This window comes from Hypanus sabinus, chromosome 8 (genome assembly GCF_030144855.1).
Source record: "Hypanus sabinus isolate sHypSab1 chromosome 8, sHypSab1.hap1, whole genome shotgun sequence".
NCBI classification, from domain to species: Eukaryota; Metazoa; Chordata; class Chondrichthyes; order Myliobatiformes; family Dasyatidae; genus Hypanus; species Hypanus sabinus.
This window is the reverse complement of record NC_082713.1, coordinates 220139-243841: the sequence shown is the minus strand read 5'-3', so window position 1 is coordinate 243841 and position 23703 is coordinate 220139. Positions and strand designations below refer to the sequence as shown.

General features: G+C 44.3%; 1 protein-coding gene across 2 annotated transcripts in view; it reads left to right on the top strand.

Moving 5' to 3' along the window:
* The window catches only part of LOC132397885 (glypican-4-like), a 166451-nt gene extending 144596 nt beyond the window's left edge, over positions 1 to 21855 (top strand). For both annotated transcript variants that reach the window (XM_059976639.1, XM_059976641.1), the window contains one exon: positions 20096 to 21855. In XM_059976639.1, the coding sequence (XP_059832622.1) occupies positions 20096 to 20310 (215 nt within the window). In that variant the 3' untranslated portion in view covers positions 20311 to 21855. The remainder of the gene's footprint in view (positions 1 to 20095) is intronic.
* Positions 21856 to 23703: the final 1848 nt, after the last annotated feature.

Genomic DNA, 23703 nt, shown 5'->3' with positions numbered 1-23703 from the left:
ATCATACATTTCCCAACACAGTATTTCATCTACCACTTTTTTGCCCATTCTTTCAATTTGTCCAAGTCCTGCTGCAATTCACTGGCAGCCAAGCAGAAAAGGACCCCTTTATTCCCACTCACTGACTCCTGCCTGTCAGCCATTCCTCTATCCTGTAACGCCATAGGATTTTATCTTGTTAAGCAGCCTTATGTATGGCACCTTATCAAATGCCTTCTGAAAATCCAAGTAAATGACATCTACTGCCTCTTCTTTGTCCATCCTGCTTGTTACTTCCTCAAAGAGCTCTAACAGATTTGTCAGGCCAGATTTCCTTTACAGAAACCATGCTGACTTTGACTTACTTTATCATTAGTCTCCAAGTATCTCGTAACCTCCTCCTTAATAATAGTCTCCGATACCTTCTCAACCACTGAGTTTAGGCTAACTAGCCTATAATTTCCTTTCTTTTGCTTTCCTCCCTTCTTAAATTGGAGTGACTCTTCTGGGACCTTGCCAGAATCAAGTGATTTTTGAAAGATCACGAGCAATGCATCCGTTATGTCTAATGTACACCCTAACCCTGATGTCGTCCATCTGGTCCAGGTAACTTAACCACCTTAAGGCCTTTCATTGCTTAACACTTTGTCCTTTGTAGTAGCAATGGCTCTCGCTCCTGCTCCCTGACACTCACAGATCTCTGGCACACTGCTAGTGTCTTCCACAGTGAAAACAGATGCAAAGTACCCATTAAGTTGATCTGCAATTTCTTTGTCCCCCATTACTACTTCATCAGCATCATTTTCCAGTGGTCCAATAACAACTCTCACCCACCTTTTTATATAAATGAAAAAACTTTTGGTGTCCTGCTTTATATTACTGGCTAGTCTGCCCTCATATTTTCAATAGGTTTCTTAAAATCTTGACCATTAGTTAACAGGTTTCTGGCATTCCATTAAAAGATCAGAAAAGCCATTATAACCCTCCTTTGAAGTCTCAACATTATTTACTCATTAAGGCATCATTAATATCTTCTAGTGTTGTCTTTTATCTCTAGATGTTTTTTCTGCAGCCTTTAATATTTTTTTTCCTGTCCTTTTAGTTTATGCAATACGATTTACCACATCTGTCATGACAGTGAAAAACTTTAGTTTGTCAACAATCAGAGAATCCTTTGTAATACAATTATGCACTTTACATATTCTCTTTAAACTGTCTGTATTCTTAGATACTAATAGGTCTTATTGTCTTCTGTACTTTCTGCAGAGCCTGTGCATATGATATACCATTTCCACCCAGACATGCTGTACTTCCTCAGCTTTCTTATGTACAAGGCACCCTGCATAAACAGAGTTATGTTCTTCTCCACAGTTGCTACAGTTCAGATGAATACCTTCTTCACAATTGCCATGATCATGTTCTCCACCACATCTACCACACTGCTTTTTACCCTTACACACAGCTGCTACATGGCCACACTTCTAGCACTGAAAATTTTTTCAGACACTTGGCCCATATAAGCATATAACCTAAATTAACTCTTCGGCAACTTTCTCCATCAAATCTAATCAACACCAATAAGCTATCTGGTCAAATTCTATCACGAAACCCTGTTAAATATTTAGCATTCACAACTTTTTTCCCTGACTAAGTTATTTTTAACATGGTCCAAAGCCACAGTTGTGCAATGTAATTTCTTGAGGTTACATTTCTTCCTTTGCAGCTTTTAACCCCAAACTTTCTCACACTGCTCACTATCTTTACAAAATACTAGAAGTGTCCCATCTCTTAAACTTTTTGAAACATAGAAAACCTACAGCACAATACAGGCCCTTTGGCCCATAATGCTGTGCTGAACATGTCCTGACTTTAGAAATTACCAAGGGTTACCTATAACCCTCTATTTTTCTAAGCTCCATGTACCCGTCCAGGAGTCTCTTAAAAGACCCTATTGGATCTGCCTGCACTACAGTCACCGACAGCCTATTCCATGCTCTCACCACTCTCTGCGTAAAAAAACTTACCCCAACATCTCCTTTGTACCTACTTCCAAGCACTTTAAAACTGTGCCCTCTCATGTTAGCTACTTCAGCCCCGGGAAAAGGCCTCTGACTATCCACACAATCAATGCCTCTCATCATCTTATACACCTCTATCAAGTCACCTCTCATCCTCCGTCGCTCCAAGGAGAAAAGGCTAAGTTCACTCAACCTGTTCTCTTAAGGAATGCTCCCCAATCCAGGCAACATCCTTGTAAATCTCCTCTGCACCCTTTCTATAGTTTCCACATCTTTCCTGTAGTGAGGTGATTAAATCTGAGCACTGTCCTCCAAGTGTGGTCTGACCAGGGTCCTATACAGCTGTAACATTACCTCTCAGCTCTTGAACTCAATCCCATGGTTAATGAAGGCCAATGCAATGTATGCCTTCTTAACCACAGAGTCAACCTGTGCAGTAGCTTTGAGTGTTCTGTATACTTGGACCCCAAGATCCCTTTGATCCTCCACATCAATCCACACACCTTTAATACTATATTCTGCCATCATATTTGACCTACCAAAATAAACAACCTCACACTTATCTGGGTTGAACTCCATCTGCCACTTCTCAGCCCAGTTCTGCATCCCATCGATGTCATGCTATAACCTCTGACAGCCCTCCACACTATCCACAACACTCCCAATCTTTGTCATCAGCAAATTTACTAACCCATCCCTCCACTTCCTCTATAATTTCCTGGGCTATGTCTACTCCCTTTCTTGAATAAGGGAATAACATCTGCAACCCTCCAATCCTCCGGAACCTCTCCCATTCCCATTGAAGATACAAAGATCATTGCCAGAGGTTCAGCAATCTCCTCCCTTGCCTCCCACAGTAGCCTGGGGTATATCTCATTTGGTCCCAGTGACTTATCCAACTTGATGCTTTCCAAAAGCTTTAGCACATCTTCTTAGAGCCATAGAACACTACAGCACAGAAAACAGGCCATTCAGCCCTTCTAGTTCGTGCCTAAACTTTATTCCGCTAGTCCCATTGACCTGCACCCAGTCCATAACCCTCCAAAACTCTCCCATTCATGTATCCATCCAGTTTATTCTTCATTGTGAGTCTACATTTACCACGTCAGATGGCAGCTCTTTCCACATTCCCATCACTGAGTGAAAAAGTTCTCCCTAATGTTCCCCCTAAACCTTTCCCCTTTCACCCTAAAGCCATGTCCTCTCATATTTATCTCTCCTAATCTAAATGGAAAGAGCCTACTCGCATTTACTCTATCTATAGCCCTCATAATTTTGTAAACCTCTATCAAATCCCCCCTCATTCTTCTACATTCCAAAGAATAAAATCCTAACCTGTTCAATCTTTCCCTGTAACTCAACTCCTGAAGACCCAGCAACATCCTAGTAAATCTTCTCTGCACTCTTTCAATCTTACTGATATCCTTCCTGTAGTTAGGTGACCAGAACTACACACAATACTCCAAACTTGGCCTCATCAATGTCTTATGCAATCTCACCATAACATCTCAACCCCTATACTCAATACTTTGATTTAAGAATGGCAGGATGCCAAAAGCATTCTTTACAACCTTGTCTACCTGTGACACCACTTTCAGGGAATTATGTATCTGAGCTCCCAGATCCCTTTGTTCCTACGAACTCCTCAGCAGCCTACCATTTACTGTGTATGACCTACCTTGATTTGTCCTTCCAAAATCCAGCACCTCACACTTGTCTGCATTAAATTCCATCTGCCATTTTCTGGCCCATTTTTCCGGCCCATTTTTCCAGTTGGCCCAGATCCTTCTGCAAGCTTTGAAAGCCTTCCTCGCAGTCCACAATCCCTTCTATTACACAAGTGTGGCAGTGGACGAACCCAAGTGCAGAGCACAGGCACAGAGGCAGAGTCAGCAGGCATTACTGATGTAGTGAGCGAGAAATCAGTATCCAGGAGGTGGGGGGTTGCCAGAAGGGACCATGACAGTACCCCTCCCTCAATGGCAGCCTCCAGGCCTGTCTGGATGGTTAAGGTGAAAGTCCTAGATGAGGGAAGGGTCTAGGATGAAGGAGCGGGGGTCCCAGGAACACTCTCCTGGACTGTACCCTTCCCAGTCTACCAGGTATTGGAAACCCCTGCCCCTATGGCGCACATCCAGTAATCTTTGGACGGTGTATGCTGGATGGTTGTTGATGATACAGGCAGGTGTGGGAGCCTCAGCCAGAGGACACAAGGGGATGACAGAAATTGGCTTGAACTGAGAAACATGAAAAGTCAGGTGGATGTGCATAGATCTTGGCAGTTTTAGGTGGACCACTGCAGGATTGATAACACTTTCGACCTTGAATGGTCCCAGGAAATGAGGGGTGAGTTTCCTATGCTCGTTCTTGAGCGGGATGTCCTCGGATGAAAGCCACACCATCTGCTCCAGTTGGTACTCAGGCGCCAGAATCCGGAGTCGGTCGGCCGTCTTCTTATTGAGATTTGCTAATCTGAGTAGGGCTGTGCGTGCCTCCTCTCAAACCTTAATGCACTGATCGATATGGTCATGAACTGATGCTACTGCAATCTCTTCTTCTTGCGCAAGGCACAGCAGGGGTGGGTACCCAAGGGAGCACTGGAATAGAGGCCTTCCAATGGCAGAGGTCACCAGAGAGTTGTGGGTATACTCAACCCATGGGAGGTGGTTGCTCTGGGTCAACAGGTTGTTTACTGTTACACAACGTAGCGTCGCCTCCAGGTCTTGGTTGATCCGTTACATCTGCCCGTTCGTCTGGGGGTGGAAGCCGGATGACAGGCTGACCGTTGCATCTAAGGCTTGACAGAAGGCTTTCCATACTTGTGAGATGAACTGGGGACCTCGATCGGAGACGATGTCCGCGGGGATTCCGTGGAGGCGGAAGACGTGGCGGACGAGAAGATCTATGGTTTCTTGGGCGGGAGGGAGTTTAGGGAGGGCTACGAAGTGCACCACCTTGGAGAACTGGTCTACCATGGCGAGTATGGTGGTGTTCCCACGTGAAGGGGCTAGACCAGTGATGAAGTGTAGGGCAATATGTGACCAGGGACAACCAGGGACAGGTGGAGGACGAAAGTAATCCCGCAGGTGGCCAATGAGAGGCTTTTCCCCGGGCACAGATGGAACATACCGAGACATAGGAATGGGCATCCGCCTCCATGGACGACCACCAAAAGTGTTTTATCAGGAGCGCTGGGGTCCGATCACTCCCGGGGTGGCAGGCGAACCGAGACGTGTGCCCCCATTGGAGAACCTGAGACCTGATGGAAAAGGGCACATACTGGCGATCACTGGGTCCATTGCCAGGGTCGGGGTTATCCCGTTGGGCTTCTTTTACTTTGGATTCTATCTCCCAAGTGAGGGTGGCAACCACGCAGGATGGTGGGAGGATAGTCTCTGGGCTGGAGGTGTACTCCTTGGAGTCGTATTGGCGGGACAGTGAATCCGGCTTCCCGTTCTTGGACCCTGGACGGTATGTGAGGGAGAACTTGAACCGTCCAAACAATAATGCCCAATGGGCCTGATGGGAATTCAAACCTTTGGCGGTCTGAATATACCCCAGATTTTTATGATCAGTCCATACCGCAAACAGTTGTTCTGCCCCCTCCAGCCAGTGCCTCCATTCTTCCAATGCTAGTTTGACTGCCAGGAGTTCCCGATTCCCCGCGTCGTAATTCCACTCAGCAGGAGAGTGTCGGCGAGAATAGAAGGCACAGGGTTGAAGCTTTTCATTCAAACTTGATCACTGGGACAGGACTGCTCTGATCCCAGAGTCCGAAGCGTCCACTTCGACAATGAATGGACAGGCTGGCTCCAGATGGACCAGGATGGGAGCAGTGGTGAAACGCCTCTTCAGGTCGGTGAACGCCGAGTCAGCTTCGGAGTCCCAACAGAAGGGGGTAGTAGGTGAGGCAAGCCAGGTAAGAGGGACCGCCACTCGACTGTAGTCTCTGATAAGTCAGCGGTAGAAGTTTGCAAACCCCAGGAATCGTTGAAGTTGCTTGCGGGTCGTGGACCTTGGCCATTCTTCCACTTCCCGGATCTTCTCGGGGTCTGCTCTCATCTGCCCACTCTCAATGATGTAACCCAGGAAGCTGAATGAAGGAATGTGGAACTCACATTTCATTGCCTTCACGAATAATTGGTGTTCCCACAGTCTCTGGAGGACTTGACGGGCGTGGTTAACGTGTTCTTGGGGGGTGCTAGAAAATATCAGGATATTGTTGAGGTAAACGAATATGAACTGATTAATAAAGTCCCTCAGCACATCATTGATGAAGGCTTGAAAGACGGCGGGAGCATTGGTGAGGCCAAACGGCATGACCAAATATTCAAAGTGGCCCAGAGATGTATTAAGGGCCGTCTTCCACTCATCCCCCTCCCTCACCCTGACTAGATGGTAGGCATTCTGAAGGTCCAGCTTTGAGAAGGTGGTGGCTCCATGCAGTGGTTCAAAAGCCAAACTATTGAGGGGTAGAGGGTACTTATTCTTAACTGTTATACTGTTTAGGCATCTGTAATCAATACAAGGACGAAGCAACCCATCCTTCTTTTCTACAAAGAAGACACCGGCGCCTACCGGGAAAGATGAAGATCTGATAATGCCCGCCGCGATATACTTTTCCATGGCCAATCTCTCTGGTCTGGATTGGTTAAAAAGGCGACTGGTGGGTAGCGAGGCCCCGGGGAGAAGGCCAATGGCACAATCATATGGGCGGTGCGGAGGCAGGGAAAGGGCCTATTGTTTACTGAGTACCGGTCCCAGGTCATGGTATTCTGTGGGGACTTGGGACAAATTGAGGGGTCCTGGGACAGGCGGGGTCGCAGTAGCTTCCCTGGGAGATGGGGCTGACTGCAGACAGTTGGCATGGCAAGACTGGCTCCATTTGGCTATCCTTCCAGTAGACCAGTTGATATGGGGATTGTGCTGGGTCACCCATGGATACCCTAGAACTTGAGGTGAACGACTGAGACTGAATCATACCTCCTCCCGATGTTGCCGAATAGGATCAAGGTCAGGGGAGGCGTACAGTGGGTCACCCGAGCCAGCAGTTTTCCGTCCAGGGTCCAGGCCTCCAGTGGGGTAGTTAACAGCTCATGAGGTATTCCAGCCTGTGAGGCTATGTCTTCGGGCAGCAGATTGCCCTCGGCACCGGAATCTACAAAGCCGATAGGGACAGAGATTGATGTTGGTAATTTACGGTAGCTGGGATTTACATCCGATGCTGGGGGGGCTGAAGGGAGTATTGTCTGGCTCACTAGGGCCTCCTTTTTCACTGGTATGCCCTCCCTTTTTGGCCGCTGAGGGCAGGTATCCTGGAAATGTCCTGGCTGGCCACAACAGAAACTATCCCCAGCTCTCCACCTCCGAAGTCGTTCGAGACTTCACGAACTGGCAGCTCCTTGTTGTGATCACAGGGTCTCTATCCTGCATTTTCTGATGGAAAGCAAGTGTGTGTAGTTAGTGGATCCTGGGAATGATTGGAAACTAACATAGAATAGTACAGCACATTACAGGCCCTTCGGCCCACAATGCCTCCCATTAAACCCCCCCACCTTAAATTCCTCTGTATACCTGTCTAGTACTCTCTTAAACTTCACTAGTGTGTCTGCCTCCACCGCTGACTCAGGCAGTGCATTCCATGCACCAACCACTCTCTGAGTGAAAAACCTTCCTCTAATATCCCCCTTAAATTTCCCTCCCCTTACCTTAAAGCCACGTCCTCTTGTACTGAGCAGTGGTGCCCTGGGGAAGAGGCGCTGGCTGACCACTATCTATTCTTCTTAATATCTTGTACACCTCTATCATGTCTCCTCTCATCCTCCTCTCCAAAGAGTAAAGCCCTAGCTCCCTTAATCTCTGATCATAATCCATACTCTCTAAACCAGGCAGCATCCTGGTAAATCTCCTCTGTCCCCTTTCAAATGCTTCCACATCCTTCCTATAGTGAGGTAACCAGAACTGGACACAGTACTCCAAATGTGGCCTAACCAGAGTTTTATAGAGCTGCATCATTACATCGCGTCTCTTAAACTCTATCCCTCGACTTATGAAAGTTAACACCCCATAAACTTTCTTAACTACCCTATCTACCTGTGAGGCAACTTTCAGGGATCTGCAGACATTTACCCCCAGATCCCTCTGCTCCTCCACACTACTAAGTATCCTGCCATTTACTTTGTACTCTGCCTTGGAGTTTGTTCTTCCAAAGTGTACCACCTCACACTTCTCTGGGTTGAACTCCATCTGCCACTTCTCAGCCCACTTCTGCATCCTGTCAATGTCTCTCTGCAATCTTCGACAGTCCTGTACACTATCTACAACACCACCAACCTTTGTGTTGTCTGCAAACTTGCCAACCCACCCTTCTACCCCCACATCCAGGTCGTTAATAAAAATCACCCTTTCTGTAGCTGTAATAGTATCCCTGACCAGTAATGCCACCCCCTTCCCCTTTTTTCACCCCCTCTCTATCCCTTTTAAAGCACTGAAATCCAGGAATATTGAGAATCCATTCCTGTCTTGGTGCCAGCCAAGTCTCTGTAATGGCCACTACATCATAATTCCATGTATGTATCCAAGCTCTCAGTTCATCACCTTTGTTCCTGATGCTTCTTGCATTGAAGTACACGCAGTTTAGCCCTTCTACCTTTACACCCTTTATTCTGCTTCTCTGTTCTCAAACCCTCTCTATATGTTAGATCTGGCTTTGCTCATGCACTTCTTTCACTGCTTTATCACTCCGGGTCCCAACCCCCTTGCAAATTAGTTTAAACCCTCCCGAACCATGCTAGCAAACCTACCTGCAAGGATATTGCTCCCCCTCGAGTTCAGGTGCAACCCATCCAATCTGTACAGGTCCCACCTTCCCCAGAAGAGATCCCAATGATCCAAAAATCTAAAACCCTGCCCCCTGCACCAACTCCTCAGCCACGCATTCAACTGCCATCTCCTCCAATTCTTACCATCACTGTCACATAGCACTGGCAGCAATCCTGAAAACGCCACCCTTGAGGTCCTGTTCTTCAGCCTTCTGCCTAGTTCCCGAAACTCACACTTCAGGACCTCATCCCTCTTCCTGCCTTTGTCGTTGGTACCAACATGTATCACGACTTCTGGTTGCTTTCCCTTTCATACCAGGATGTCATGCACCCGGTCAGAGACATCCCGGACCCTGGCACCCAGGAGGCAACAGACCATGCGGGTGTCCTTCTCACGTCCACAAAATCTCCTGTCTGCTCTCCTGACTATAGAGTCTCCAATGACGACAGCTCTCCTCTTCTCCGTCCCACCCTTCTGCACCACAGGGTCAGACTCAGTGCCAGAGGCCCTACCACCGTGGCTCACACCTGGTCGGTCGTCCTCGCCAACAGTATCCAAGACGGTAAACTTATTATTCAGGGGAATGGCTACAGGGGTGCTCTGCACTACCTGTCTACTCACCTTTGCATTCGCCCTTCTATCACCCAACAACCTGCTTCCAGCAGCCTAGGTGTAACTACCTCCCTGTAGCCCACATCTATGACTGCCTCATTTTCCCTTATGAGTCTAAGGTCATCCAGCTGCTGCTCCAGATTCCTCACATGGTCTTCCAGATCGCCCAGTTGCATGCACTTCTGGCAGACGTGACTGCGGGAGAGAGGAGTTCCCCCAAGACTGCCGCATCTCACAGGAGAGGCACATCACCATCTCAGGAGGCATTGGGAACATTCCAGACTAACTGGGAACAAACTTTTCCTCCGCCTCTTCTCGTCGAAGCCTCTCGAGTCAAAGCCTCAAAGCTCCACTCCTTCACTGGCCTCTTTCCACAGGCCACTCCGCTTGAGCTACCCCTCTATTTATTCGTTTGAGCTTTTCAAACTGCTTGGTCACCTGACCTCGATTGCCCAATCAGCTGCTTTCTGCTGAGTCTGAGCTATTCAAATCTTGATTGTCTAATCAACAGCTTTCTGCTGAGCTATTCAAATCTTCATTGACTTGATTGTACAGTCCAACTGCCAAAACTGCCAGAATCTCTCGAGTCAAAGCCTCAAAGCTCCACTCCTTCACTGGCCTCTTTCCTAAACAAGGGGATTGAGGCCCAATTCCTGAGGTAAATAGCAAGGTGGCAGATTGCCAGAAGGGACCATGACAGCCTCCAATCTTAGTATCATCAGCAAACTTGCCGATCCAATTTACCACATTATCATCTAGATCAGGGGTGGGCAAACTTTTTGACTTGTGGGCCACAAAGGGTTCTAAAATTTGACAGGGGGGCAGGAGCAATTGGACGGAGTGTTTTGGTAATACACCTCATAAGAGAAAATAAAATATCATGGGATATGTAGAAAACATGTGCTTTAATTTCAATTGAAAATGAACAAATGCATTACAACAAAATATCTGTCTTTGAAGTCCCATGGTATTTAGCTATTTATTGAAATGACTTTTAAAACACTGAAAATTAAATTAATAAAATACAGCTTTTTTTAATAGTAACAGTTATTATTTTAAAGCACTGAAAATTCTGTTATCCTTCAAGATATTATCATCATCACTCTCCTCCTGACTGTCTTTATTTCAAAAACGGTAGGAGATGCAGGTCTACTTGTCCTGCTCCTTCTTATTCAATTGTCCCCTGTGCCAAAACTCAACAACGACCAGCACAAGGACAGAACAGTGACAGCGCGCCAGTATGCGGAGCGCGTTATTTGATCTGGAGCGCATTTTTTATTTTGAGAACGTGCGTGCACCTGCGCACTACTCATGTCCATCACTTAACAGAAATGACATGTAACATGTAAGGCTTATTGAAAAAAATATTTTCAAATGCATTTTTTACATAACACAACGAAGAAACTTATTTTTAATTTCAGTGGGAACAGTGTTGGTCTCCCTTTTTAGCCAGCGCATCAAAGTCTGGATTTAGTTTTGTTGTGGCGATTCTCAGGATGGATCTGAGGTGTTGGTCAGTTAACTTGGATCAGTGGCTGGCTTTGTTGATGTTCATGACGCTGAACGTCTGTTCACACAAATAGGTCGAGCCGAACAAAGAGTAATGCGCAAATGTGGAGTAATACGCTGCACCTCAACAAAGGTCAATGTATATAGAGTGCATCATCTATTGGGAAAACGCCAGAATTGTGGGGAGAAAACGTTAACAAGGTTTATTAATATAATTTCATCAAGTTCTGCGGGCCGGATTAAAAAGCTTAACGGGCCGCATATGGCCCCCGGGCCGTAGTTTGCCTATGCCTGGTCTAGATCATTAATATAGACAACAAACAACAATGGTCCCAGCACAGATTCCTGAGGCACACCACTAGTCACAGGCCTCCAGTCTGAGAAGCAATCAACCACTACCACTCTCTGTCTTCTCCCACACAGCCAATTTTGAATCCAGTTTACAACTTCTCCGTTGATACCTAATGTCTGAACCTTCTGAACTAACCTACCACATGGGACCTTGTCAAAAGTCTTACTAAAGTCCATGTAGACAACAACATCAGCCTTTCCTTCATCTACATTCTTGGTAACCTCCTCGAAAAACTCTACAAGATTCATTAAACACAATCTACCACGCACAAAGCCATGCTGACTACCCTTAATCAGTCCTTGGCTGTCCAAATACTTGTATATCCGATCTCTCAGAACACTTTCCAATAATTAGGGTTAGGATTAGACTACTGGTGTCAGGCACACCGGCCTGTAATTACCTGGTTTACTTTTGGAGCCTTTTTTTAAAAAACGAAACAACTTGAGCTACCATACAATCCTCTGGCACCGTATCCACAGCTAAGGACATTTTGAATATTACTGTCAGGGCCCCTGCAATTTCTACACTAGTCTCTCTCAAGGTCCGAGCAAATATGTCAGGCCCGGGGGTTTTATCTACCTTTATTCGCTGTAAGGCAGTAAGCACCTCCTCCTCTTTAATCTCTATATATTCCATGACACTACTGCTTGTTTTCCTTCCTTCCATATACGCTATGCCAGTTTCCTGAGTAAATACTGATGCAAAAAAACTGTTTAAGATCTCTCCCACCTCATGAGGCTCCACACATAGAAGACCACTCTGATCTTCTAGGGGACCAATTTTGTCCCTTACTATCCTTTTACTCTTAATATACTTAATGTCTATATGCTCAAGCTTTTCAATTCGCTGTAAGTCATCCCTACAATTGCCAAAGTCCTTTACCATAGTGAATGCTAAAACCAAGTATTCATTAAGTACCTCCGCTACCTCCCACGTTCCATACACAGTTTTTCACTGTCACACTTGATCAGTCCTGTTCTCTCACATCTTATCCTTTTGCTCTTCACATACTTGTAGAATGCCTTGGGATTTTCCTTAATCCTGCTCACCAAGGCCTTCTCATGGCCCCTTCTGGTTCTCCTAATTTCATTCTTAAGCTCCTTCCTGCTAGCCTTATAACTTTCTAGATCTCTATCATTACATAGTTTTTCTGAGCCTTTCATAAGCTTTTTTCTTCTTGACTAGATTTTCAACAGCCTTTGTACACCGTGATTCATGTACCCTACCATCCTTTCGCTGTCTCATTGGAACATACCTATGCAGAACACCATGCAAGTATCCTCTGAACATTTGCCACATTTCTGCTGTGCATTTCCCTGAGAAAATCTGTTCCCAATTTATGCTTCCAAGTTCCTGCATGATAACTTCATATTTACCTTTACTCCAGTTAAATGCTTTTCTAACTTGTCTGTTCCTATCCCTCTCCAATTCCATGGTAAAGGAGATAGAATTGCGATCAGTATCTCCAAAATGCTCTCCCAGTGTGAAACCTGACACCTGACCAGGTTTATTTCCCAATACCAGATCAAGTACAGCCTCTCCTCTTGTAGGCTTATCTACACATTGTGTCAGGAAACCTTCCTGAACACACCTAACAAATCCCACCCTGTCTAAACCCCTCACTCTAGGGACATGCCAATCAATACTTGGGAAATTAAAATCTCCCACCACAACAACCCTGTTGTTATTACACCTTTGTAGAATCTGATTCCCTATCTGCTCTTTGATGTCCCTGTTACTATTGGGTAGTCTATAAAAAACACCTATTGACCCTTTCCTGTTCCTAACTTCTACTTACAGAGACTCAGTAGACAATCCATCCATGACTTCCTCCTTTTCTGCAGCCATGACACTATTTCTAATCAACAGTGCCACACCCCCACCTCTTTTGCCTCCCTCCCTGTCCTGTCTGAAACATCTAAAGCCTGGCTTTCAAAATAGCCATTTCTGACCCTGAGCCCTCCATGTCTCTGTAATGGCCACAACGTCATAGCTCCAAGTACTGATCCACATTCTAAGCTCATCCGCTTTATTCATGATACTCCTTGCATTAAAATAGACACATCTGAAACCATCGGTCTGAGCACATCCCTTCTGTATCACCTGCTTGTCCCCCCTTTCACACTGTCTACAAGCTCTGTGAGCCAACAGCCCCTTCCTCCATCTCTTTAGTTCGGTTCCCACCCCCCAGCAATTCTAGTTTAAACTTTCCCCAATAGCCTTAGCAGACCTTCCTGCTAAGATATTGGTCCCCTGGGATTCAAGTGCAACCCATCCTTTTTGTACAGGTCATTCCTGCCCCAAAAGAGATCCCAATGATCCAGAAATCTGAATCCCTGCCCCCTGCTCCAATTCCTCAGCCATGCATTTATCCTCCACCTCACTCTATTACTATACTCACTGTCGCGTGGCACAGGCGGTAATCCCGAGATTACTACCTTTGAGGTCCTTCTTCTCAACTTCCTTCCTAACTCCCTGTAGTCCGTTTTCAGGACCTGCTCCCTTTTCTTACCTAAGTCATTGGTAACCAATAAGTATCACGACCTCTGGCGTTTCACCTTCCCACTTCAGGATATCGTGGATGCGATCAGAAACATCCTGGACCCTGGCATCTGGTATCTGACTTTTGCCCTTCCCTCTCCTGACTGTTCCCCACTTATCTGTCTCCCGAGGCCCTGGTGTGATGACTTGCCTATAGCTTCTCTCGATCACCTCCTCACTTTCCCTGACCAGATGAAGGTCATGGAGCTGCATCTCCAGTTCCCTAACTCGGTGCCTAAGGAGCTGCGGCTCAACGCACCTTGTGCAGATGTAGCCATCCGGGAGGTTCGGCTTCTCCCGGACATCCCACATCTGACACCCAGTACAGAACACTGGCCTCACAGACATACTTCCTATTCCTATTCTTCACAAGTAACTTACCTCGCTTCAACCCATTAATGCTGAAGTCCTGTTGAGTCAAAGCCCTCCTACTTTGTCTCCCTTTAATCCATTGCCCTCTCCTCCAGTGCCTGCTCTATAAAGCTGTCTTTGTTTTAAACTCTTCCCGCCGGTCGAACTCGCTGATATCCACATGGCTGCGCAGTCGTTCCTCAATATTTCTGCCCACAATATTTCTTAATGATTTTCTCAAATCCTTAGTTAGTCTGTACTGTGGCCTCCGTCGGTCATGGTCGACCAAGGGTATTGTGCTTCTGGTAGTCACTGGTTTGTCAAGCAGTGTGGTCTGTGGCTATTGAGGCTGATCCTGGAACGGTAGGCTCTGCCACAGTTGCTGCATGTGTAGGGCATCGTGGAATTGTCTGCTGTGCTCTCCACTCCTCAAACTGACTCAGGATCACTCTTTCACCTTGCTCTAGGTGTTGCTGAAGAAGTCCTGGCCATTTGTTGTGGTCATCTACTGTATAGAACATAGAACAATATGGCACAGTACAGGCCCTTCGGCCCACATTGCTATCCCTTAAAACCTGACTCCCATATAACCCTCCACCTTAAATTCCTCCATATACCTCCCAGCACTCTGTGTTGATTTTTAAGGCTTAAGCGAAGCTGGGGTCTACCAATGTTCCTCTTGCCTCTAATCCTAACCCTAACCCTGATGCAGTAGACAGGATTTAAATAAAAGGAAGGGAGGAAAAGTGTATGATTTTGTTGAGTTTGGAATGTAAACCTGTTTCTAATATCATTCTAATTAGACTAACTAACTAACTAAGAGGAACATTAGTTAGTCTAATTAGTTTGATATTAGAAACAGGTTCACATTCAAAACTCAACAAAATCTTACATTTTTCCTCCCGTCCTTTTACACACGTTTGTATTTAAATCCTGTCTACTGCCTTCATCACTTAATGATAAGCCACTACAGTGCTCAATTAGCCGCTTATATATTCATTTCCCAGAAACCTGCCATTAGTCTTAGTTCATACAACTCCTATCACCCAATACCATCTCCCATTCACAAACTTTGTCATCTCAGGCACTTCCTGTCTGAGAGAAAACTTTCAACAACCTGCTCAGGCCTTTGACCAACCAACCCCAATTAGATTCACCCCATCCTCCCAAGATTCAGAGCTCCAAAACCCAAGCCTGAAGACCTTTCTTAAACTCAGACACTCACACAGTGGCCACTCCACTTGATCTTCCCTTCTGTTTACTAGCAGCTGCTGTCCAATTATTCAATTAGCTCATCAATGAGTCAGACTCTTTTACCTCCTTCCTGTGCTCACTCCTCATTCCATTAACAGATTTTACCCGATCTTGGCCATGTGATTTAACTGGTGTTCTAAAGTTATACAAATTTTAGAACACAGAAGATAGCAACTTTGACACTTGAATCCCTGTAGAGCAATCAGATCCCTTACTCCTTTCTCATAACCCTAAACATTACTTTCTCTCAAGGCTGAAGCAGTTGTAATATGTTCATTCAAATGTGAATGAATAATCCATCTCTGCTTCCTCCTAAAATTTCCATCATTACAGAAACCTGTCTTCAGCCATTTCTATTCACCACGGGATTGGAAGGAATGGTTTGATAGCGCCATGTACAGCAGATGAAATGGAACAGACAGCATTGTATTTGTTGAAATGACAACCTGTTCTCCTTAACCAGCAGCACCTCTTGCCAAGAAAAAGCCCTGGCATTTACCTACCTGGGTTCTGTTCACAAAAGCAGGACAATTCCCTATCCCACTAATTATTTTCCAACATCTCTCAGTCACCAGCAATTTGTTAGCAGTTCTCAAAGTGGCATTTATGAACTTGTAACTTTCTCATCAATTCCCAGTTTATGTTTGGCCAGGGCCACTGAGCTCAGACTTTTCAGTCTGAACATGGATCATCAAGCTGATCTATTCTTGAAGTTTGGGGATATTTGGTTGAGTTTAGCATCAAAGATTTTTGGTAAAACATAGGTTAGCTGGTTCAGGAGAAAAACAATCCAGTGACTGGATAGGAGTGATACCTTTGCCAAAAGAAGATGGTTGCAGTTGCTGAAGGCATATTCCATCCCTAGAGCTTCATTGCTGGAATCCTCAGAGCAATGACCTTAGCCCAGCCAAAATCAGTAGTTCCATCATCTCGGCTCAAAATATTTACTGTTTATTTTCCCTTCATAGATGCTGTCTGACCTGCTGAGATACCCCAACATTTTGTTGGTGATACAAAAAGATACAGGAGTAGCTCAGAATTTGGAAGTGAATTGCCTCTGAGAGCCAAATGGCATTCTACAGTATATAATTTACAAGTCACAACCATGATAACATTGTCTTTACTTCCTTAGATCTGTGTGCCTCCAACAACTTTCTTGACAGTATTCCAGTGCAAAGCAGTCCAATTAATTGATATCCCATCCACTACCTAAATCATTATTACTGGATTTATTCACCTAGGTTATAACAATTACACCTCCCAAACCTGCAACCTCTGTCACTAAATTGAACAAGTACTTCAGGGGTATGAGAACGTTTACAAGAGCAAGGATGTCCTTTTGCATTTGTACAGGGCTCTGGTGAGCCCACACCTGGAATATTGTGTACAGTTTTGGTCTCCAGGTTTAAGGAAGGACATTTTGGCAATTGAGGAAGTGCAGTGTAGATTCACTAGGTTGATTCCTGGGATGGCAGGGCTGTCTTACGCAGAGAGATTGGGCTTGTACACGCTGGAACTGAGGATTCTGAGAGGGGATCTGATTGAAACGTTTAAGATAATTAAAGGATTTGATAGGATTGAGGCAGGAAATATGTTCCAGATGTTGGGAAAGTCCAGTACCGGAGGTCATGGATTGAGAATAAGAGGTCAGTTATTTAAAATAGAGTTGAGGAAAAACTTCTTCTCCCAGAGAGTTGTGGAGGTGTGGAATGCACTGCCTCAGAAGACGGTGGAGGCCAATTCTCTGGATGCTTTCAAGAGGGAGCTAGATAGATATCTGATGGATAGGGGAATCAAGGGATATGGGGACAAGGCAGGGACTGGGTATTGATAGTGAATGATCAGCCGTGATCTCAGAATGGCGGTGCAGACTCGAGGGGCCGAATGGTCTACTTCTGCACCTATTGTCTATTGTTTCCAACTTCTTCTCCATTTAATGATTCATCTTGAAAATTTATTTTCATACCATCATCATTGGTACATCTAAATACTGAAAAATAAATAAAATTAATTCTGGAAAATTCTGATTGAGCCCACTGGCTATTTGAGGCTTCTTGTATTTTACTATGCTCCTCACCCCAGTATATCTGCAGATAGATCCATATCCAAGTCATTAATGTAAATCAAAAAGTCCAGTGCCAACACTTGGAGAACGTTATTGTGCACCATCCTCTAGTCTGAAAGTCGGTAATTTACCACAGCTAATAAACATAATAGATTCTGCAGATGTGGGAAAGCCAGAGTAACACACAGAAGATGCTGGAGGAACTCAGGTCAGGCAGCATCTAGGCAGAGAAATAAACAGTGGACATTTTGAACTGAGACCCATCATCAGGTCTGGAAAGAAAGGGGGCAGATGCCAGAATAGGAAGGTGGGCAAGGGAGAGGGGAAGGAGTACAAGCTGGCAGCTGGTAGGAGTATAACCAGGTGAAGGAGAAGGTGGATGAAGTAAGAAACTGGGAGGTGATAGGTATAAGAAGTGTAGAGCTGAAGAGGAAAGAATCTGATAGGAGAGGAGAGTAGACCATCAGAGTAAGGGAAGGAGAGTCACCAGAGGAAGATGATGGACAGGTGAGGAGCAGGGATAAGAGGAGAGCAAGAATGGAATGGAAAAAGGGAGAAGGGGGAGCCAGCAATGTTCATGCCATCAGTTGGAGGATGCCCAGCCAGAATATGAATCAACTGAATCAAATCTAGAAAGACTGGATGTGAAGAGGATGTTTCCTATTGTGGAAGAGTCCAGGACCAGAGGGCACAGTCCCAGATTAGAAGAACGTCCCTTTAAAACATAGATACCGAGGAATTCTTTAGCCAGAGGGTGGTAAATCACTGGAATCTACTGCCACAAACAACTGTGGAGGCCATGTCCCTGGGTACGTTTAAAACAGAGACTGATAGGTTCTTGATCAGTAAGGGCATCAAACATTATGGGGAAAGTGCAAGAAACTGGGGCTGAGAGGGACAACAAATCATCCAGGATGGAATGGCAGAGCAGTCTCGATAGGTCTAATTCTGCTTCCATGTTTTGTGGTCTAACCTGTTTAATATGACTTGGTGGATATCAATTTTAGAGTTTCCAGTAATCACAAAACAAAATCAGATGCATAGTTAGCCACAAAGTGGCATGAAATTAGTAACCTCACCATGGAATACCATGGTGGAAGATTCTTTCTTTCCAAGGGATAAATTGAACCCTTTTAAGTTAATTAATCTCGTGTGTGTTTCAAAGGAAACTGCAAGATCTTTATTCTGTTCATGTTTGAACTCCAGTGTATTTAACAGTGTTTATGCCTGTACTAGATGATAAATCCTTTGGTTGATACCAACAAAGTCTCACCAAAAATAAAAATGCTAAATAAAAAACAATTTGTTCATCACCACCACTATTAAATATTTAACTTTAGTTTCTTTTTATTAAATAGTTTTTAAATAGAATACAAATTGGATTCATTTCCCCACAGTTTTCAAGCAATTTTACCAGATGTAGATCATGCCAGCGCACATTAAACGACACCTGTCAGGAATGTGATCTGGAGACTGATGTGCATTAGTAACCTTTGTGTGGCTGAGGTCTCCCTAAGGTCTTTTGTACACCAGGTTATGTTGCCGGGCATACTCTGTATGAGATTCCTTGACTGCCAAATTGGGAGTTTCTTTATCAACATACAACTCACATTGATCACTCACTGAAAATCTGGGAGCTCTTTCTTCAGGGTGTTATCGAGGGGACAGTAAGTAACAAGTTCATAACACCATAAGACATGGAAGCAGAATTAGCCTGTCTGGTCCATCAACTCCTCCCTACCATTCCATCATGGCTGACCCATCACCCCTCTCCACGCCATTCTCCCACCTTCTCCCCTTAACCTTTGAAACCCTGACCAATCTCGAACCCATCAACCTCCGCCTCAGACATATCCAATGACTTATCCTCCACAACCATCTGTGACAACGAATTCCACAGATTCAGCATCCCCTGGGTCCCTCTATTCTGAGGTTGTGTCCTTGTATCCCAGACTCACCCACTATAGGGAACATCCTCTGCATAGAACATAGAATAGTACAGCATATTACAGGCCCTTCGGCCCACAATGTTGTGCCGACCCTTAAACCCTGCCTCCCATATAACCCCCCCCACCTTAAATTCCTCCATTTACCTGTCTATGAGGTGTAACTCCTCCATCCTGAGAATGGCCTCATTGTGGCAGTAGACAAGGCAACATGTCAGAATGGTAAGAAGAATTAAAATCAATTAAAATTAAGGTGGGAAAACCCACCTTTTGTGATGGTTAGAGTGAAAATGCTCAGTGATGTGGTCCCCAATCTACATTGAGTTTTTAAGCCAGACAATGGTGAATTTGTGGAATTAATTGGCACAGGTGGCTGTGGAGGCCAAGTCATTAGGTATATTTAAAGTAGAGGTTGATAGGTTCTTGATTAGTCAGGGTGTCAAAGGTTATGGGGAGAAGGCAGGAGAGTGGGGTTGAATCAGTCGTGCTGATTCATTGGGCTACTTGCCACAATTCTGCTTTCTGTCATTAAAACAGTTCATTTTATCCTCTTTGCCAATAACTCTTAATTCTATGTTCAAAATATTCTAATTCACTGCATTTATTTGGAATGCCAAAAAAAATCAATTTTTTTTTTATCTTTCAGGTGACGAAGGTAGTGGTGAAGAAAGCGGCAGTGGCTGCTTTGGGTTTGATTGTCACCTGGAGTTTGAGTTCACCAGCACTGATATTCCTCAGTTTGCTGCTCCCATAGAGCCAAGGAAAATACTTCCCATTAACTCTGCTTGCAGCAGTGATCCCTCTCTGTTGATTCTGTTAGTTAGCTGTTTGGTTATAATCTTACACCTGAGGTTAAGATAATCACACAAAGTTACAAGAAAGAGTCTCACAAAATAGATTTTTTAAAATGAAGAACTATTCTCCTTTATGCCAGCTGATGACAACAGTCAATTGCAAACTTCTCTTAAAATTTCATCAGTGATGTTTGTTGCTTCAATTGCCATCACTTTATCTGCGTCATCACGTTCAATCACACAGTCCACTAGGCTTCCAACCTGTAGTTATGTGAACACTAATTTAGTAAATCTTTAAGGCATTTTTTATTTGCTTTTTACCTATTTAAAGAAACAAGGTTGTGTGCAAGAAAATACATAGCAACTTTCATTGAATAATGTGGTTAAGTATCTGTACAGAAGCAAACTTATTTATCTCGAAATCACTTGGGTATTGATGCACAAATGTAATGGTTATGTTGTCAAGCCTAGTATAATTTTAGGGAGGTAGTTATATACAGTTGCACAGTAATTAGAGCTGTGCTTGTTGAGCCTTTTCATAAAGGAACTTGTTGGGTCTGGAATTTTTTCAAACATTTGTTGTAAAGAACCCAGCCACCAGAACTGAATCCAATATTAACAGAGCTTGATGTTAAAGTCATTGGATTTTGTTTTAAGCGAGCTGAATCTGGAAATTAAATTTCAAGATTGCTGATTTGTTAATCCGTCCTTGAGTTAAACTTGTCAGCAGCCTGAGCAGCTTCCTGCAGTTTGACGGTCAGTAAATCATCATACTGACATTGTTTCTATATAATAAAATCTGAAGGCAATATTTCACCTATATACATTTTAGTTTTCATTGTAATGTTAATTACATTTTATATCAAAATTTTCAACTACTTGTAATTGCCAACTCAGGGTCAGTACACTACTTTAGAAATTCACAATAACAAAAATCTGAATGATACACCTTTTCTGTTTAGAAATCATCGGGGCTCTTCTTTATCTGCAGTTTACCAGTTAAAGTAGTGCTTTTTGTGTGATAGTATATTGTATAAAGCAGAGCCACAGCTGAGTTAGCAGAATGTGTTGTGTAAGGTTTTGTGTTCCTTAGATCATGTAGAAATTAGTTTTGGCTTTCTGTAAGGGAAAGAATTGTCTGAAATATCCACTCATTAGCTGAAATTCAGCTGGAACACCAGCGAAGTTATGGCGTCATTCTGCGGGACAGATAGCTGCAACCATCCTTTGATCATGTCAAGCTTGTAAATTTTGCTTTTGGTCATCTTGTAAACCTTATAACCCAGTAATTATATTTTAAAATACACACAGCTGTACTGATTGTCAGTTTTGTTTTTATTATGATTTTAAGTGCGAAGTACAAAGTGCTTTGATGTGTTGAAAAATATTAATGAAGATTGTTGCTTTATTCATGGTCGAGCACCTGTACAGTGGGAATATCAGTATGGAATGCAGCTGATTCTTAAGTAAATGTCTAATATCAAATTTGAGTATTTGAATCACTGTATTGAAACCACAGAACTTCTTGAATACAGATTTGTAATCTACAGTTATATTCACTGAAAATGTGATTTAACATTTCATACATTAAAACTGGTTTTATTTATGTAACCACACTGAAGTAATGACATTGAGCATGTAAATATTTTTATTACATTTTAACAATGTTCCAGGTCTTTTTTTTTAATTCAGAATTTCAGTAAAGCTGTTTTAGGTAGTTTATATGAAGCTTCCAGTTTTTGCCTAGTGGGGCACTACTAAGGAGTGAAGATTTAATATTTTATGTGCAGACATAAAGGACAAGGCATTTTAATCAATATTTGTTATATCATCACCATTGCAGATGGTGATTTATTTTTGTTTCCATTTTATCTCACTAAATGAATTTGAGTTCTACCACTGCCAATTGGGTTTCTTGATGAACAGTGACATAAGAATGCAGCAACACTGCTATTATGACTGTTTGAACCCAATGGTAGAGCTCTCACACAAAAAACCCTTGATCTAACACTGCTATGTTGATCTTGACTGTTTGCAAGGAAATCACATTTATCATTTGTTTTCATTGTCTTCCAATCTCTGTTTTAATGTAGATTAGATGAGTTTGAGTTATATTGTGGGCTAGGAAACATGACCTCCAGAGTGGAGATGCTTGTGTCCATGATGAAGCTGGCTGAGTCGACAACTGTCTGCAGCTTTTTGCAACCCTATGCATTGGAGCCACCATACCAGGTGGTGATGCAACCGGATAGAACGTACTTCATGATATATCTATAGAAATTTGCTAAAGATATTGGTGACTTGCCAAATCTCCTCAAGTTCCTAAGGCAATATAGCTTATTTTCAGTGTGTTGGGCTTAGAATAAATCCTCTCAGATGCTGACACCCAGATAAGTTGAAGCTGCTCACTCTCTCCACCACTGACCAGTCGATGAGGACTAATTTGAATCGGGAGCAAGTTACAGCTTGTGATTCAGCTGGGAGCTCAGAGAATTCGACCGTGTAGGTAGGATTTAAGCCTACCTGGTCAATACCTGTGGAGGAGGGGGAACTGCGCAGGCGCGAGTGATGTCAGCGTCGAGCGCGCACTTTAAAAGGCAGGACTTCTTTTCAGAGCGGGCAGCGGAGTCCGTGGAAGCAGAGTCCTGGGCTTTGGCTAAGTGGGCTTCGGCAAGCTTGTGTGATTGCTCGCTGAGGGGAAGAAGGTAAGGTCGCTCGGTGCTTTTTAAACTTATTCTATTAATCCAGTTCAGGTATGGGGGAGACAGTCAGAGCAGTGGTGTGCTCCGTATGCAGTATGTGGGAGGTCAGGGTCAACACAGTTGTCCCTGATGACCACACCTGCAAAAGGTGCGTCCAGCTGCAGCTTCTATCAGACCGAGTTAGGGAGTTGGAGCAGGAGCTGGATGAACTACGGATCATTCGGGAGGCGGAGGCAGAGATAGATAGGAGTTATCAGGAGGTAGTCACACCAAAAAACCAAGAAGTAGGCAGATGGGTGATGGTCCAGAGAGGCAGGGGGAGCAGGCAGAGAGAGCAGAGCACCCCTGCGGCCATTCCCATTAACAATAAGTATACCGTACTGGATACTGTTGATGGGGATGACCTACCAGGAATGAGTTGTAGTGGTCCTGCCTCTGGCACAGAGGTTGAACCCTCAACTAAAAAGGGGAGGAGGGAAGAGAAGAGAGCGATAGTTTTAGGGGACTCTATAGTTAGGGGGGCAGATAGGAGATTTTGTGGGGCAGATCGGGAGTCTCGGATGGTATGTTGCCTCCCTGGTGCCAGGGTCCGGGACATCTCAGATCGGGTGCGGGCTATTCTTGAGAGTTGAGGGCATGAACCCAGATGTAGTGGTCCATGTAGGGACCAATGATGTAGGTAAGGTGAGTGAGGGGGTCCTGCTTAGAGAGTTCAGGGAGTTAGGAGTGAAGCTGAAAGGCAGGACCTCCAGGGTGAC